This window comes from Brugia malayi, assembly GCF_000002995.4.
Source record: "Brugia malayi strain FR3 genome assembly, contig: Bm_v4_Chr3_scaffold_001, whole genome shotgun sequence".
Classification (NCBI taxonomy): domain Eukaryota; kingdom Metazoa; phylum Nematoda; class Chromadorea; order Rhabditida; family Onchocercidae; genus Brugia; species Brugia malayi.
In genome coordinates this window covers 1622443-1638797 of record NW_025062477.1, presented here as the reverse complement: position 1 = coordinate 1638797, position 16355 = coordinate 1622443, and the positions used below count along the sequence as shown (strand labels likewise).

The following is a 16355-nucleotide window of genomic DNA, read 5'->3' as shown; positions in this document are numbered from 1 at the left end:
TTTTAGTTGTGGACTTAATCTAAACCTTTCGTTACTATCATATCCTCAAATCATTGGATGAGCTGATGATATTCATTATTTTGCAATGTTATCGAGAAACTGAAAACTACCCAAACATCATATTCAAACATACGTGTAAGACGCTACATACACACGTATATTTAATTACAAAGACTGAACTGCTTTTATTGGATTGCTTATGTATTGAGAAATAATATCTTCATTCAATAAAAGTATAAAGGATCTATCAATGTACAGTGCGGAAACCAAACAATCCGTAATTCCGCCACAAACAGAAGGAAAAAGCAAAAAAACATTCAATATGAGTGAAGGAGAAAGAGAAGGAAGAAAAAATAATCGAAAGGTTGACTTCTCCTTTCACAAAGCGTCAAATTTCCAAACTTCAGGCGTGTAAATATCGAAGCCAACGTTTCTCAAATCTAAAAAAAATCTATAATTCAGACCTGAATCTCCTTCCGTTCACCCAAACTCTGTTAATTTACTAGATAGTTACCAAATTACAAAGCAAATCAAAACAGAAACTCATAGGTGCACCGAGATATGAAGGGCCATCTGGCCATCGCAAAATATTCACTGGAAATAAACTGAAAATTTGACATCTAAAAATCCCTGATATTTGGTAGGTTAAAGATTTGTAACACAATGAATAAAGAATTTCTTAAAATTACCCTCGAGGCGCTTCTATCGCTGTGCACAAAACAACACCCGGAGAAATCGGAGAAAGATCAAAAACCGGGTTTGATTTGGACTATAAAAAAACTTAAGTTTCAGAATTTAAAACTTTGGAAACATTAATCCAAAAATGCACAGATAGACCACATACAATTAGTGAAACTTTACCTAACATAAATGAAAGTAAGTAAAACGGACCAAAACAAAAGTATTACAATTGAAAGATTATTCATTATCCTATTATACAATTAATGAACCCATAAGGTTAAATCATTGAACTGACGCACTAGCATTGCATCTTCTCCTCAGAAGTATAAAAACTGAAGATTCAGTAAAATTTGGAACTTAACAAATTAATTTGTTTCTTGAAATGCAACGATGGAATAAAGACTATAAAGGTTTCTTTAGAGGTGCCATGCCTACTATAAAAACAAAAGTGCCACCAAACACAAAACATTATTATCACTCGTAAATTTCAAAAGTCTACCAAAAATTTCCCAAATCTTACTAGAACAAATAAGCAAGGTTAATTATTTGCATCCTAAGCATCAAGTTAAGTGAAATTTTCGAGGTTCCCTTTAGCAAATATTCATGACTTTTCCTCAATCACAAAAAGTACACAATAGAAAGACTTGAAATACAAAAATCTTTCTAAAAAAAAATAAATTCGATTAAAAACCATATAATATGATGCAATAGAAAGAAAAAAAAAAATTATTATACCGACATAGGAATCGCAATGTTTACCCTCAGTTCATAAATGCATCATGATAAATTCCTAGGGATGGGGAAGAGAGAGAGAAAACAAAAAGAGGACAACATTGCTATGAAGTGAATTTCTAGTCGTTCCACCCATAATACTTAAGCTGTGAACCTCCAGAAATCATGTTCCACTCCTTCTGCACAATGTTTTAGTAGTGTCGTACGTCTCTGTTCCACGTAACGATACTTATCTTGCACCTAAAAGAATGGACCATAAAATTAAAAATAGGCCATCTACCAAGTTGCAAAATTATCAGTGGATCGCATTTAATGATAGTAATACGACCCTATATTCTTATAGAGTCACACATTTTTTTGTCACATCCACACATTTTCTGAATCAGAGAGTCAAGTGCGTCTCTAAGAAATTCACCTTGACAGCTGCTGATAGCTCGAATTACTTCCTGCCTGTTTTCAACTATTTCACAGTTACTGCTTTTGAGGAACAGTGGGCCTACAAACAAGATAATACCTTTTGTTTTAGACTAACGAGATTTTCATGATCTAGATCTCTTTCTAAAAACTCCGACAGCTGTTCGGTGGCATGCTCCAGATCACGCTGATTCTCTTCAAATATAACCGACTGGTTATCTTTTTGTAAGTAAAACGCAAATGCATATGTGTACATCAGCGTACGGCGACATTCCGAAAGGACATCGACCGCTTTACGTAAAAACTGCACCTCGATCCAGGACATATTTGCTTGCTGCATAACTTCCATTTTGGATTTTACAATTGAATAGAGCTGAAATAGGCGAATTATAAAACCAAAAAATTAACTAGAAGACTCACATGAATATAATGAATCTTCGGAAATTAGCTATAATTAAAAAAAGGAATAACACTTTTGCTCCTTTATTTTTATCAAAAGCAACATAGGGATTAACCGGTATCTATCTTTCATAGTATCTCTCGAAAACAATTAAATGTTGTTCATATCTATCCGAAACTTCGTGCTTTTAATTGTAAGTAACATTTTAACATTTTCTACACACTCACTTTATGTTCCAGTTTTAAACTTTGTTGATGATTCATGTATCGATTGTAATAGTGCAAGTATCTTTGAAGTGCAGCGCGACTTCGTTCTTGTGCATCACGTGCTTGTTTTGCCAATGTATCATCATATCTGTTACAGGAATACCATGAACTGCCATGTGGTTCCCACGGGCCAAGACACATCCAACAAAATTCCATTTTACAAGCTACATTCTTACATGTCATATGGTTACATCCACCATCCTTTTCTATTGTCACCTATAAAAAAAAAATTCTTTGTTTAAAAAGCTAAGCTTTTTATCCATGCTCCAATAATATTCTAGAATATAGATTTAAGTTTAAGTTGGAAGTGAAGGAAACGCAGAGACAAACAGGCCTTACAATCTTAAAATAACGATTCGTACTTCAAATTTCCTGAATTTTTCAAATATCGAAACTGCTATATATTCCTTCAGAAGCTATATACTTTCGACAGTTCATACAAAGTTATGGATTTATAACTAATGCCAGTCACTGAGACATCTCATCAGAAAAACTGGTCAGATCAAAATGAAAAAAAAAAAAAAAAATCATCTGAACTTAAAGTAAATGTTTAAACTGCTGAACAAAATAATTTACCTGGCATTTGGGGCATTCTTTGGTATTCGCTGATATCCAATTGCTTGTCTCACTATCATCATTACACTTCTTAATCCATAGCTTCAGAAGTCTACAATTAACAGGTTCGTGCCATTCGTGTCCACATGCGAAACAAAAAACTGTACCACAAGTACATTTGACGGGACGCGCTTCTAAATGTCCTACTTCAATAACACGTCCACAGTCAGCAGCTGGGCACCAACGCAACAAACGATTACACTGAAAATGAATAAATAAGAGAAATCAATTCAAATAATCTTCCCTCTAGAAATCAGCAAACCTTTCCCAAAAACTTCACTAAAATATCTCCCTGTAATGTAAGTGTAGCAAAAGCTTCGACGCTGAAGCATCTGTAAAAAAAAAAGATGCTATAAATCATACAAATATTGTTCTGCATGCAAACTAATATTCAGATAAGATTTAGATAAGCACATTGGACAAATGACTATGAAATCTTAAAGACTTATAAAATACCTCAACGAAACTATTGATTATGAGACGACGATATCTTTTCTTTGCATTTTCGCTTTTCACCAACGCCAAAGTTTTCTCGTCATCAACTATGATTGGACAATTATGTTGAGGACAAGCTACATGTGCTCGACCTTCCTCCATAATCTGAATTTAAATGACAAATCTCATCTTTTTTTCATGTTTTTTAAAAGATAAATGAAAGCCTAAGTTGACGACAATTTTCAACTAAAATTTTGAATTCTTCATAACAATGTTACACATGTCCAGTTCTCACTCACCTACCTTAGTTGTTAAATAGGAATCCCAACATGGATAACAGAAACGATGACTGCACTGCAAGCCTGTTAAAATGGTACGATTACAGCAGATGACACAAGTATCAACAATATCTGCAAGTCCTTCATCACCACGGCGTGCCACTTTAAATGGTGAAATGATGTTAGCATCCAAGAAAAAGGAATCCATATCAGTGCTTTCATAAAACCTTCAATGTTTTAGAGATCTTAGAAGAATGAAAAGGACAGTAAAATTGAAATTTTATTCAAATATGAAACATAAAACTTTGAGAAAAATCGTGGTAAGAAACTAGAGTTACAAATTTTTAACGAAAAAAATTCTAAAGCAATTCGCAGAATTGTCGCATACCTTTCTAGTAAACTTTCTTTATTCCACTTATAATGATGTAAAAGCAATCTACAGATAGTAGCCGATAAACGCAACACCGATGCAACATCCTCTATGATTTTATTCATTTCAAAAGTTACTTTTTCAGCATCCAGAACCTACAAGAACTTTTTTCAGTAAATTATTCAGAAATATACAACTGATAATGCTTCAGATTTTTTTTTTTTTTTATGCGTGTTACTTTATACTCACTACCAGACAGTTCAGTCTTGTCCCAAAACGTTATTGATTAGCAGTATCGACGATAAAAACGTGAAGTAACCAGCATATTTATATATTTCACCTTTCTAGTATTTAATAAATAATTATTGTGACAGCATTTTTTAGGAAGGAAAACATCTTACAATGCTCCTTTGCTAAATGCTAAGTTTTAGTTACAGTCCTAAACACTGCAGTGCATAAAGATCAACTAAAATTTTGAAAAAACTTGGGGAGTTTAATTATTTCTAGGCTTTTCCTTCAGTTCGAATAATTAAAAATGGAAGAGGAGAACGGGAGGAAACACTGCAAAAGTAAATATAAACTAAAACCAATCAATAAGTAATGTTATCATCCTTCATTCCTTGTAAATTACAAATCTGCAAAAATACAAAAGCCTTAGCTTTTCTTCTTGTTTCAACGTTATAAAACTACCTTAAAATCTGAAGAAATTAATAAAAATAAGATTCTGCTCGAAAATTAATCTAAAACTACTTGGCTGTCTTACTACCGTTCGTTTTTTAATGTCCTTGCTGGAAGAGAACATTTTGCTACAATCGCTTATCTCTTCGTGTTATTCGAATTGAAAATTAAGTAAGCCCATTCCCAATTCTAGCGTTTATATAACAGTTAACTGACTTTTGCTAAATAGCCTAATCATAAAAATGAAAACATGTAATTTTACGTTATTGCTATTAACAAATAAGATGACGAATGTTAGTATCACCTATAAACAGTTGTACAGTATGCATTTGCACTCAAAGCAAAAATAATTTACAGTAAGTAATCGCTGACTTTTGCCAAGCTACTGAAATTATACTTCCATGTACTATAAATCTTATCTCTAAGTTAAATTGCTTATCATTTCCTTCCATCAATCACTTTCAACTCCAAATTCATGTCAAAATTTAACAAAACACCTGGAAATCAGCTGATTCACTATCATGACTACCTCCACGTTCCGTCTTGATCACAGGTGGATCCACTACAATACCATCATCATCACTATATGTTGATGTAGCATCACTTTCTGAGCCATCCGAAAATGCACCGTCATCATCCATCGCCTCGTCACTTCCTAGTGACATCCGAGCAGAATCTTTCACTCTTTTCTTTTAACCTTTCTTCCAAACGTTTTCCGTACTGTTTTTTATTTTTATTTTTTCTTTTTTCTTTACAATAGCTATAGAATAATAATCATATAGCTGTTACTGTCTTTTTACACCAATTTCTTTCGTTTTACTCAAAAAGGCAGTACTTCGTGTCACACAAACTGCCCTTTTGTACACAAGCAAATAGCAAACAATGATGCAACACCTGAAATATACTTCATTTTATATGAGATATAATGAACAATAAATCGATAATCTTTCCATAAAAATTACACGTAACATGAAAAAGTAAAAATATCACTTATCCGTAAGAAATTAATACACTGTTAACAGATAACAATAACACATAAAACTGAGAATATTACTTATATACTATGAATAAAAACGTGTATCATTATTGTGATACGTAAGAATTGTCTATTCGACGAAGTGCTATTCAACATTATAAGTCACGTTATTTGGAAGAAGTGACGTATACTGCGTGTTAGATAAGATGAAATGACATTTACGCTTGGTGACAGCTGATGACAACTACGAAATGAAAGGTTAGAGGCCAACAGTAGTAGCAAGGAGAAAAATTCGTCACACACAAACTGAAATTTGTACGGAAACTTCGAACAATACGTTGGAATTAGTTTTAGTAACTTTGTTAAGCAACGATATTTTGTGTTTACTTTTGGATACGTGGAAATGGTTTTAGAGTAATTAGTAATTAATTATTTAATTAGGAATGAAAGAAAAAGATTAATTAAGGTAATTAATTAGAAATGAAAGAGAGAAATCATTGCTAGAATAGGAGAGAAAAATAAAGAATGAAAAAATTGGCAATTAATTGTAGCTTACAATTTTTGTAACACAAATTGAAAGTATTAAAATAAGAAATAACAATAAGTTAGAAAGAAAGATGGAAGAGTTAACTATATAAAATGCTAGTTGAGTTATATATGTAATAATTGAATAAGCATGTTTGAGGAATTATTTTACTGTATTTCAGCATCTACCGGATATATCGAATATATCGAAATCACTCTTCAGTATTAACAAATGTGGTATTTTCAGGAGTATAAATTAACCTGAAATTTGAAATAATGAATCGATGATGTTCGGACAAATTATTATTGGTGCACCAGGTGCAGGTAAAACAACGTATTGTGATGGTATGAGCCAGATTTTGTCACAGCTTGGCCGACCTGTTATATGCGTAAATTTAGATCCAGCAAATGATTATGTACCGTACAAATGTGATATTGATATTCGGGAGCTGGTAAAAGTGGAAGATATCACCAGTCGGCTAAATCTTGGTCCTAATGGAGCACTAAGGTTATTTTGCATATTGCTTGCTATTATGGTGATCGAACAATTGAGGAAAAAATAATTCTTAGTGATTACTCTTGAATTCAGAATGCAGAAGGGAAAAAATTTAACAAAGTTTTTTCCACTTCATAAATCTGTGAAGTTCAGCAAATCTAGCTTTCGATGGTCACATATCATAAAAATAATTAAACATAGAAATAGCTTTTTTGTTCCAAAAATTGCCCACTATTCTTGAGACACATGGTATGGGCATAGTTTAACTTTTTAATGGTTTGAATGATTCTTTTAATGTGCGCTTTTTAGGTACTGTATGCAAACTTTGAAAAAGAATATAGAATGGTTGCGATTGAAGTTGTCGCATGTGGATGGATATTTGCTTTTTGATTTCCCAGGACAGCTTGAGCTATACAATAGTGATAACTGCATCACGTCTATCATACATAGCGTAAGATAACATAGTTTTTATTGGAGTACCTTTTTTTTACTTTTCTTCATACTTCTGTCTTAGCTTCAAAACATTGGTAATAAATTTTAAAAAAAAGGGTGGTATTAATCTTGTATTCTTGTAATTCTTTGATTTCTGGATTTCGTTTGACATTGCTAAGATTCTTGAAAATTCAGCGGTCGAATTCATGAGCTTGTTGCATAATTTTTTTGTAGGAAAACAGTTTAGGGTATTAATAAACTCTTCATTACAAAGAGACTCATCTTCATTATAAAATGTGGAATATATAATAATAAACCGAGCACATACTTTTAGATGGAAAAATGGGGCTACCGTCTAGTCGCTGTGCATCTTAGTGATAGCTTATATTGTTCGGATGCAGGCAAATTTATCTCGGTATTATTAAGCGCACTTTCTATCATGATAAACTTGGAATGTGCCCAAATCAATGTTTTATCAAAGCAGGACTTACTGAATGATAATGATTTACCATATAATTTCGAGTTTTTTGAACAAATTCCGGATGCGTTACGATTGGTTGAGTTGCTTGATGTAAGTATTCATTCACAAAGATAGCATATTTTTAATGACTGAGCAGTTTCATTTAAAAACATTTCTAAATAGGATAAGGTATTCTCATCATCAAATGTGGATTATTTCCTAAAACATTGGATTAGCAAATAATTAAAAGGAAATCTTCCTATATAAGAGAATTTTTAGGAATCACCAATACTCAAACAGTATAAAGGATTAAATGAAATGCTGTGTTCGGTTATAGGCGATTATGATTTGGTGAAATTTACGGGTTTGGATGTTACATGTAAAAAACACATGCTAAATTTACTAAAATTAGCTGATACAGCTAATGGTTATGCCTTCACCGAAGCGCCTGATCTCAGAAATATTGTACAGCAGTAATATTTATTGCTCTAAGTATGTATTTCTGTGCTATGTCTAACCAAATATAATAGTATTTAATTGTCTGTTTTTATGTTGTTTTTTAATTTTGATTTTACAATATCATTACTGTTAAAATTGTTGGAATTTACTTTATTGTTAAAAAAACTTAATGTGCAGGAGTAATTCATGTTCAGTATGCTTCATTAATTTCTCATATCATTACAAGGAAATTTATAAATTATATATTATTAGCGTTGCATTGTACAGGAATGGTTTATGTTCATAATTTCATCCGTATTTTAACATTTTTACCAGCAGAATATACTTTGTTTCATTGCTATTCAGATGTAATATGAATTGATATATCTGATGTTCATTAATATGCGTACTACAACACAAATGTATATAAAAAGGTGTATTTTATTCAGAAAATTAGCTTAATAGAGGAGAAAAACTATCACAAATTAACTAATTGGTACTTTTCGGGAGTACTAATTGAGACACAAATTTTTTCATAGGCTCAACATAAGAAGGAAGAAATTACTAATTTCGAAATGTCATTTGTGTTTATTAATTAACTCTAACAACTGAAAAAGAAAAATTTTTTTTCTTTTTTTCTCGAGAAAATAATGCTTATCATTTAAATATTATGTCGGATCTTATTTCAGATACCACTGATTTTCAGCATTCGAATATTAAATATCTCAAGTGAACAGTGCTAATATTATTTATCTACCAATGCTATTCATTAGGAATCTAATCAATTTACAATTCTTAATTAAACAAAGGAAAGGTGACTATTCCTGAAAATTATTTCATATAATTTTAACGATTGATTTAGAGGAAATAAATTAACTAGAGAGGGTTAACTTATATTTTTCTTATAACGATCATTTAAATCTTTTATCATTCAATAACAGAGAATATGATCACAATGAAATGTTTTAAATTGTTTGTTATTGTGAAAGAACATCTCCATGTTACGTACGTACTTGTTTGTTATTGTGAAAGAACATCTCCATGTTACGTACGTACTTGTTTGTTATTGTGAAAGAACATCTCCATGTTACGTACGTACTTGTTTGTTATTGTGAAAGAACATCTCCATGTTACGTACGTACTTGTTTGTTATTGTGAAAGAACATCTCCATGTTACGTACGTACTTGTTTGTTATTGTGAAAGAACATCTCCATGTTACGTACGTACTTGTTTGTTATTGTGAAAGAACATCTCCATGTTACGTACGTACTTGTTTGTTATTGTGAAAGAACATCTCCATGTTACGTACGTACTTGTTTGTTATTGTGAAAGAACATCTCCATGTTACGTACGTACTTGTTTGTTATTGTGAAAGAACATCTCCATGTTACGTACGTACTTGTTTGTTATTGTGAAAGAACATCTCCATGTTACGTACGTACTTGTTTGTTATTGTGAAAGAACATCTCCATGTTACGTACGTACAAAAATTTCGAGATGTTATGCAGAGTATAGCAAATTTCAAATAGTACAACGAAAATACATATCAAACAAAATAAAAAATACCAGATTACTCAAAAAATAATCAGAAAAATAAAAATAACAAAGTAAACGAAAGTAAACACAAAACCACAAATAAGTATTAATAAAAAAAAGAACCAAGAAGAAAGATAGTGAAAAGCTGTTCTTTCTTTATCAATTTCAGATTATCAAATAGCACCTGAAATAGATCGGAAACAGGACCTGACCGGAATAATCAACCCTATTAGATTTTACACGACACTGAGATTCTGTCCAAAAATGACGCTCTAATAAAGTTAAAAAAGCAATTCACTGCTACGATTTAGACTTTTTTATACTAAATTCTATTATAGGATAAAAAGATGGCAAATCTCACCTATTTACAATATTTATTTATAAGTCATTTGCCAAAAGAATTTGAAATTGAACCACTGTTAAAATAAGTTAAAGCTCTGTTAAAAAATAAAATTTCACCGTAAGCCAAGGCTCCGGTTGCAATGTCCGGTGAGGTTGATAGCTCTGTTACGGAAGTGTTGCTAGAACACCTTGGATAGGTGAAAAGTGGCAACAAAGAATTCCGTATAAATTATTTCTTATCAGTGATAACAAATAATTTTGTTATTATCGGATAAATTATCTGTAATGAATCAAAAGAGCAAATTATTCAAGATAAATCACCTATTCGTGAATGATAACAGATGATTTGCTTTATACTAAAACAGAATATAATTCTGAACAAATCACTCATTTGTCAGTGATAACAGATTAATTGATAATGCAGAACAAATTATCTCCAAGTGAATTTTAATAACAAATTGTGCAGGTGAATGAATTTTAACAAATTCTTCATAGATCATCTGTAATTTAGTCATAATAAATGATTTGATAAATATTGGACAAATCACTTCCAAATGAATTACAAATTCTGGATTATTTGTTTCAACCATACAGGATGATTTATTATTACTCAACAAATCATTTGCAAGTGGATGGCAACATCCTTTGTAGATCATCTATCTGTTAATCAATGATAAGAGATGATTTGATTAATACTGGACAAATCTTCTCCAAATGAATTTTAATTTCTAAATTGATCATCTGTTGGTCAATAGCAGATGATTTGATTAATATCGGACAACTGACCTGTAAATGAACGGCAACAATAATTAGTAATTTAATTATCACTGACAAATCATTTGCAAGTGAGTGATAACAACAATGTCTGCATTGATCATCAGTAATTTGTGAATTATTTGATTAATATCAAATCATCTGCAAGTGAATGGTAAGATTTTTTTTATAGATCATTTGTTGATCAGTGATAACAGATGATTTAATGAATGCTGGACAAATGATCTGGAGGTAGCAAAAAATTTTAGATTAATCATCTATAAGTTAGTGATAACAGATCATTTGCAAGTGAATCATCATCATTAATTCTGCATTGATTATCGATAAGAAGTGTTAACACATGATTTGATTAATGCTTCACAAATTGCCTGCGTTAAGAAATTCATTATAGATCATTTATGAGTCAATGATTACAGATCATTTGATTAATACTGATTAAGTTATCTATAAGTAAGTGCTGACAACAAATTCTTTATAGATTAATTATAAGTCAATGATAACAGATAATTCGATTAATATCGGACAAATTATTTGCGGATGAATGGTAGCAACAAATTCTGAACTGATCATCTATAAGTCAGTCATAACAAATGATTTCACTATTATCGAACAAATCATCAATTAGTGATAACAACAATTCCGGATAATTTATTAGCAGATGATCTGTTTAATACGAGACAAAAAATCTTTCATTAGTCAATGAAATTAAATAATTCTGGAAAACGTTTCTATTATTCAGTGATAATAAATTATTTGCTTATCATAGAGTTTCACGTTTGAGTTGAAACACTAACTAATTTAAATTCTGCATATATATGGAATATTTCGGATAATTAGATGTGCTGCTTCGAAACTGTCCAGAATTGTCTCCAAAGTTTTGGGTTATCACTAAACATTGCTAATCGTAGCCGAGTAAATTGACCTTAGTTACGTGGTATAGCATTACTTCAATCTATGAAGGTAATTCTTTCATACCTTGCTAACTTAATCATTATACAGTCAATCTTTACTATTACTTATCAGTTTTTATTATTAGTATTAGTTTTTTTTTTCTTTTTTTTTTGTTATTTATTATTTATTAGTTTTTAAATACCTTTACTGTTATCAATCATTTCCATACTTCTCCTTTTTTTTCTTTTCTTGGTTCCTTGACCGCAATCATTTGGATGTATTCCAGCTAAATCCGGTTTTTAGCATCGAGTATACTTTTGTATAAAGTTCAAGAATAATATTATATCCTCGATGATTCTTCTTTTAACGTCATATTCGACTCGTAGCTCTTACTTCAGTAGAAGAGTTCCAGTGTCGCTAAGTTTGACCTCTGACCTCATTGATGAGTTTCTTGGCTGATTCAACTATCATTATAAGTTACTATATATTTTACCTCACTTTTACCACCAAAAAAAAGTTTTTGCCGAGAATTTGTGTGGATTGTTTTGAGAATAGCTTTCTGTGCTGTTATGGTTTGGAGTTTGTGTTCCATAATCGAATCTGTTGCAATGAATTTTATTTATCAACAATTAGACAATAGTATTAATCTATACTGATAATATACTGATAATTTTATAGAGAGTACAGTTATACTGATAATTTTATAGAGATGGAATAGAGAGTACAGTTATACTGATAATTTTATAGAGATGGAATAGAGAGTACAGTTATACTGATAATTTTATAGAGATGGAATAGAGAGTACAGTTATACTGATAATTTTATAGAGATGGAATAGAGAGTACAGTTATACTGATAATTTTATAGAGATGGAATAGAGAGTACAGTTATACTGATAATTTTATAGAGATGAATAGAGAGTACAGTTATACTGATAATTTTATAGAGATGGAATAGAGAGTACAGTTATACTGATAATTTTATAGAGATGGAATAGAGAGTACAGTTATACTGATAATTTTATAGAGATGGAATAGAGAGTACAGTTATACTGATAATTTTATAGAGATGGAATAGAGAGTACAGTTATACTGATAATTTTACAGAGATGGAATAGAGAGTACAGTTATACTGATAATTTTATAGAGATGGAATAGAGAGTACAGTTATACTGATAATTTTATAGAGATGGAATAGAGAGTACAGTTATACTGATAATTTTATAGAGATGGAATAGAGAGTACAGTTATACTGATAATTTTATAGAGATGGAATAGAGAGTACAGTTATACTGATAATTTTATAGAGATGGAATAGAGAGTACAGTTATACTGATAATTTTATAGAGATGGAATAGAGAGTACAGTTATACTGATAATTTTATAGAGATGGAATAGAGAGTACAGTTATACTGATAATTTTATAGAGATGGAATAGAGAGTACAGTTATACTGATAATTTTATAGAGATGGAATAGAGAGTACAGTTATACTGATAATTTTATAGAGATGGAATAGAGAGTACAGTTATACTGATAATTTTATAGAGATGGAATAGAGAGTACAGTTATACTGATAATTTTATAGAGATGGAATAGAGAGTACAGTTATACTGATAATTTTATAGAGATGGAATAGAGAGTACAGTTATACTGATAATTTTATAGAGATGGAATAGAGAGTACAGTTATACTGATAATTTTATAGAGATGGAATAGAGAGTACAGTTATACTGATAATTTTATAGAGATGGAATAGAGAGTACAGTTATCAACAAGTACAGAATAAAGTGGAATAAATGAATGCAAAATAAGTAAAAGATGTAAATGTAATAGAAAGATCAACCGAATTGAAGTCCAATGATTGTCATAAACTTGATCAATACAAAAGATCTAAATTTATTGTGAATATTGACTTACAACAAATGCCATGATCTATTCAGATGATCTTTAATCTTTATATAGTAAGAATTAGATTTAAACATTGTGTTAATTACTGATAAGAATGATTGTTAAATTAGAAAACCTTTACCATTGCAACAGATTCATCTGATAACAGAGAATATATTAAGCGATAACAACAGTGCAATATTCTTTATTAACAGTTATAAAGGACATAAAGGAATACTGATAAGCTTAGGTAGAATCTGGAAGATAAGTACTGATTGTATAATTTTGAAACAGTTTTATATTTGTCTAAGGAATATTTAATTTAAGATAATCTTTAGTGTTTCTGGATTTAATATAATTCTATCTCGATATATAATTCGGTTTTTTCAATATCACTTCCTACCATTCGTTATCACTTGATATTATTACTTGTTATCATTTGATATCACTGCTATCACTAATTACTACTATTACTTATCACTAACTACTATTGACTTCCACCTACTATTACCTACCATTTGCTACCACTTTTTACTATTTGGTATCTTCTATTACCTGTTGCTACCTGCTCATAAAAAAAAAAAACGAATAAAACATTATCACCTAATATACCTAAAGCTAAATATAGTCAGGTAATAATTACACTCAAATTATATGATGCTCACGAAATTTCAAAAAAATTATGTTCCCTGAAAGGATAAAACCTGAAACTGTCATATTTACTATACGAAAAATAAATTAAATAACTTATAACTAAAAAAATTAAGTGCACAAAAAAATAAACGTAAAATAGGATATAGTAAACAAAGATACATACAAAAGTGTTAAAATTATTGAAAGGATAATTATGAGATAATAACCTATCTACCTGTCTATGCTAATCAAAAAAAAAAAATCAAATAAAATCATTAAAAAATATATAAAAAATTATCCGAAACAGCGTGATAATTATTAGATTAAATAAAAGTCAATAAAATAAAAAAACGAAACTAAACAAATAAATAATTTCAAGCAATCTATTATCTATTATAAAAACAAAAGGATGCAAAATAATGAAAGCAAACCGAAAATATCATTCCGGAATAATATATATCGGATTAGTTACAAAGTCAGAAATCATAAGATCATTCAGATTAAAAGAAAAATATGAGCCAAACAAGATCAAGAGATAAATAAAAAGAAATATCAAAATTATTCTTTGATTAAAATCTACGGAAAAAAAAATATGAATCGCATCACAGTTGGCAAAGCAAAATAATTAAAACTAGATTCAGTAAAGTGCAAAAAAAAAATTTAAAGTACTTTTTAAAAAAAGTGATAAAAAAACTTTAAAGTACTTTAAAAAAAACTCTAAAATACTTTTAAAAAAAAGTAATAAAAAAAGACTTTAAGGTACTTTTACAAGCGCTAAAACTATCCCAAATTCAGTAAACTGAATTTTATCAAAATAAGACACAGGAAGTTATTAAACTAGTAATTCCTACTACGATTGAATGAATAACTTATTTGTTACCAAATTAATATATGGCTGATAAATACGACATCTATAAAAATACATCCCTCAATCAAACTTTAACAAGACGATACCTTTTATAAATTAAATTTTTAAAAATACGAAGGTAAACAAATTAAAAAAAAAAAAAAAAAAATTATAGAAACACCGTTAAAGTGTACAACACGCATATGTCAAATCAAATTAATCTTTAATATAACAATAAGTATCCCAAGAAAAAGTCAAAAAAAAAAATAATTTGAAATAATTTGAATATCAATAATTTGAAATTTGAAATATCAATATGATATCAAACATATTACCAAAATTTTACATATAGCTTAAAGTAAACCTTGCAGGATACTTTTAATAGAATATTTATTATTATATTAAAGAATTTAAAATATTAATTAAAATTTTGCAAAGAAATCTTCTAATCCAAATAAAAGTTAAGAATAATTAGTAAAATCTATTTAATACTTCATTAACCTTACATAAAACAATCATCACCCAAATTAATGCCAATCAAAACAAAACAATGAAAGCAACACAGAAAATACTCGAAAAAGAACATTAAAAAATTGATAGTTAAAATAAATAGCCAAAAAATTATAATTAAAGAGGAAATTAATAAAATTTTCATTTTATAACAAAAAAACTATAATCAAAAAAAAAAGAAAAAATATAGTATAATATAAGGAAAAACAAAAAAAATAGCAATAATTTTAATAATAATATCTACCAGAAAGGCTACAAAAATAGGTTTTATTATCGTTTATGTCATTTATGTTCTTTTATAGTAAAAAGTGATTTAATAAATTTTAACTCCTACCAGACTTTTTTTTTATTTAGATGCAATAAGATTGCTACCATATAGTTTTATGGTTTCTTACATTTTTCTATCTAAATTTTATCTAGGATATAAAAATGACAATAAAATGACAAAATTTCCGCATTAACAATCAGTCTCATTGATTATTAACAAGAAGTGATAAATTTAACCTTAAGATTCTTACTTTCATTTTGTATCACAATATTTTATTCTGAATATGATAGATCTCTTTTATTTCAAAATATTAGGTAAATTCAGATAAGTCACTTCAATAATTTCGGAATGCTAAGTAAACAGATAATTCTCATTGCAAGTATTTGAGTGACAATTGAATTTTGAAACAGCAGAGAATTTCAGGTGAATTATTTTCAAGTGATATCAATTCGACAATCAGCCTTAACTG

The 16355-nt window shown here is 29.5% G+C and overlaps 2 protein-coding genes across 2 annotated transcripts; one reads left to right on the top strand and one right to left on the bottom strand.

Annotated features, from left to right (window-relative positions):
• Positions 1-403: 403 nt before the first annotated feature.
• On the bottom strand, positions 404-5534 carry Bm2423 (ubiquitin-conjugating enzyme E2-binding protein 1, putative; the record flags this gene model as incomplete). Its single annotated transcript, XM_043079688.1, has 9 exons — positions 404-440; positions 1568-1653; positions 1928-2200; positions 2455-2709; positions 3070-3309; positions 3565-3689; positions 3843-4048; positions 4210-4346; positions 5367-5534. 9 exons carry the CDS (start codon positions 5532-5534, stop codon positions 404-406), a joined length of 1527 nt encoding a protein of 508 aa, XP_042935622.1.
• A 1120-nt stretch (positions 5535-6654) lies between these two features.
• Positions 6655-8235, top strand: Bm13862 (Conserved hypothetical ATP binding protein; the record flags this gene model as incomplete). The annotated part of the gene is made up of 4 exons (XM_001893006.2): positions 6655-6878; positions 7176-7317; positions 7633-7869; positions 8038-8235. 4 exons carry the CDS (start codon positions 6655-6657, stop codon positions 8233-8235), a joined length of 801 nt encoding a protein of 266 aa, XP_001893041.1.
• Positions 8236-16355: the final 8120 nt, after the last annotated feature.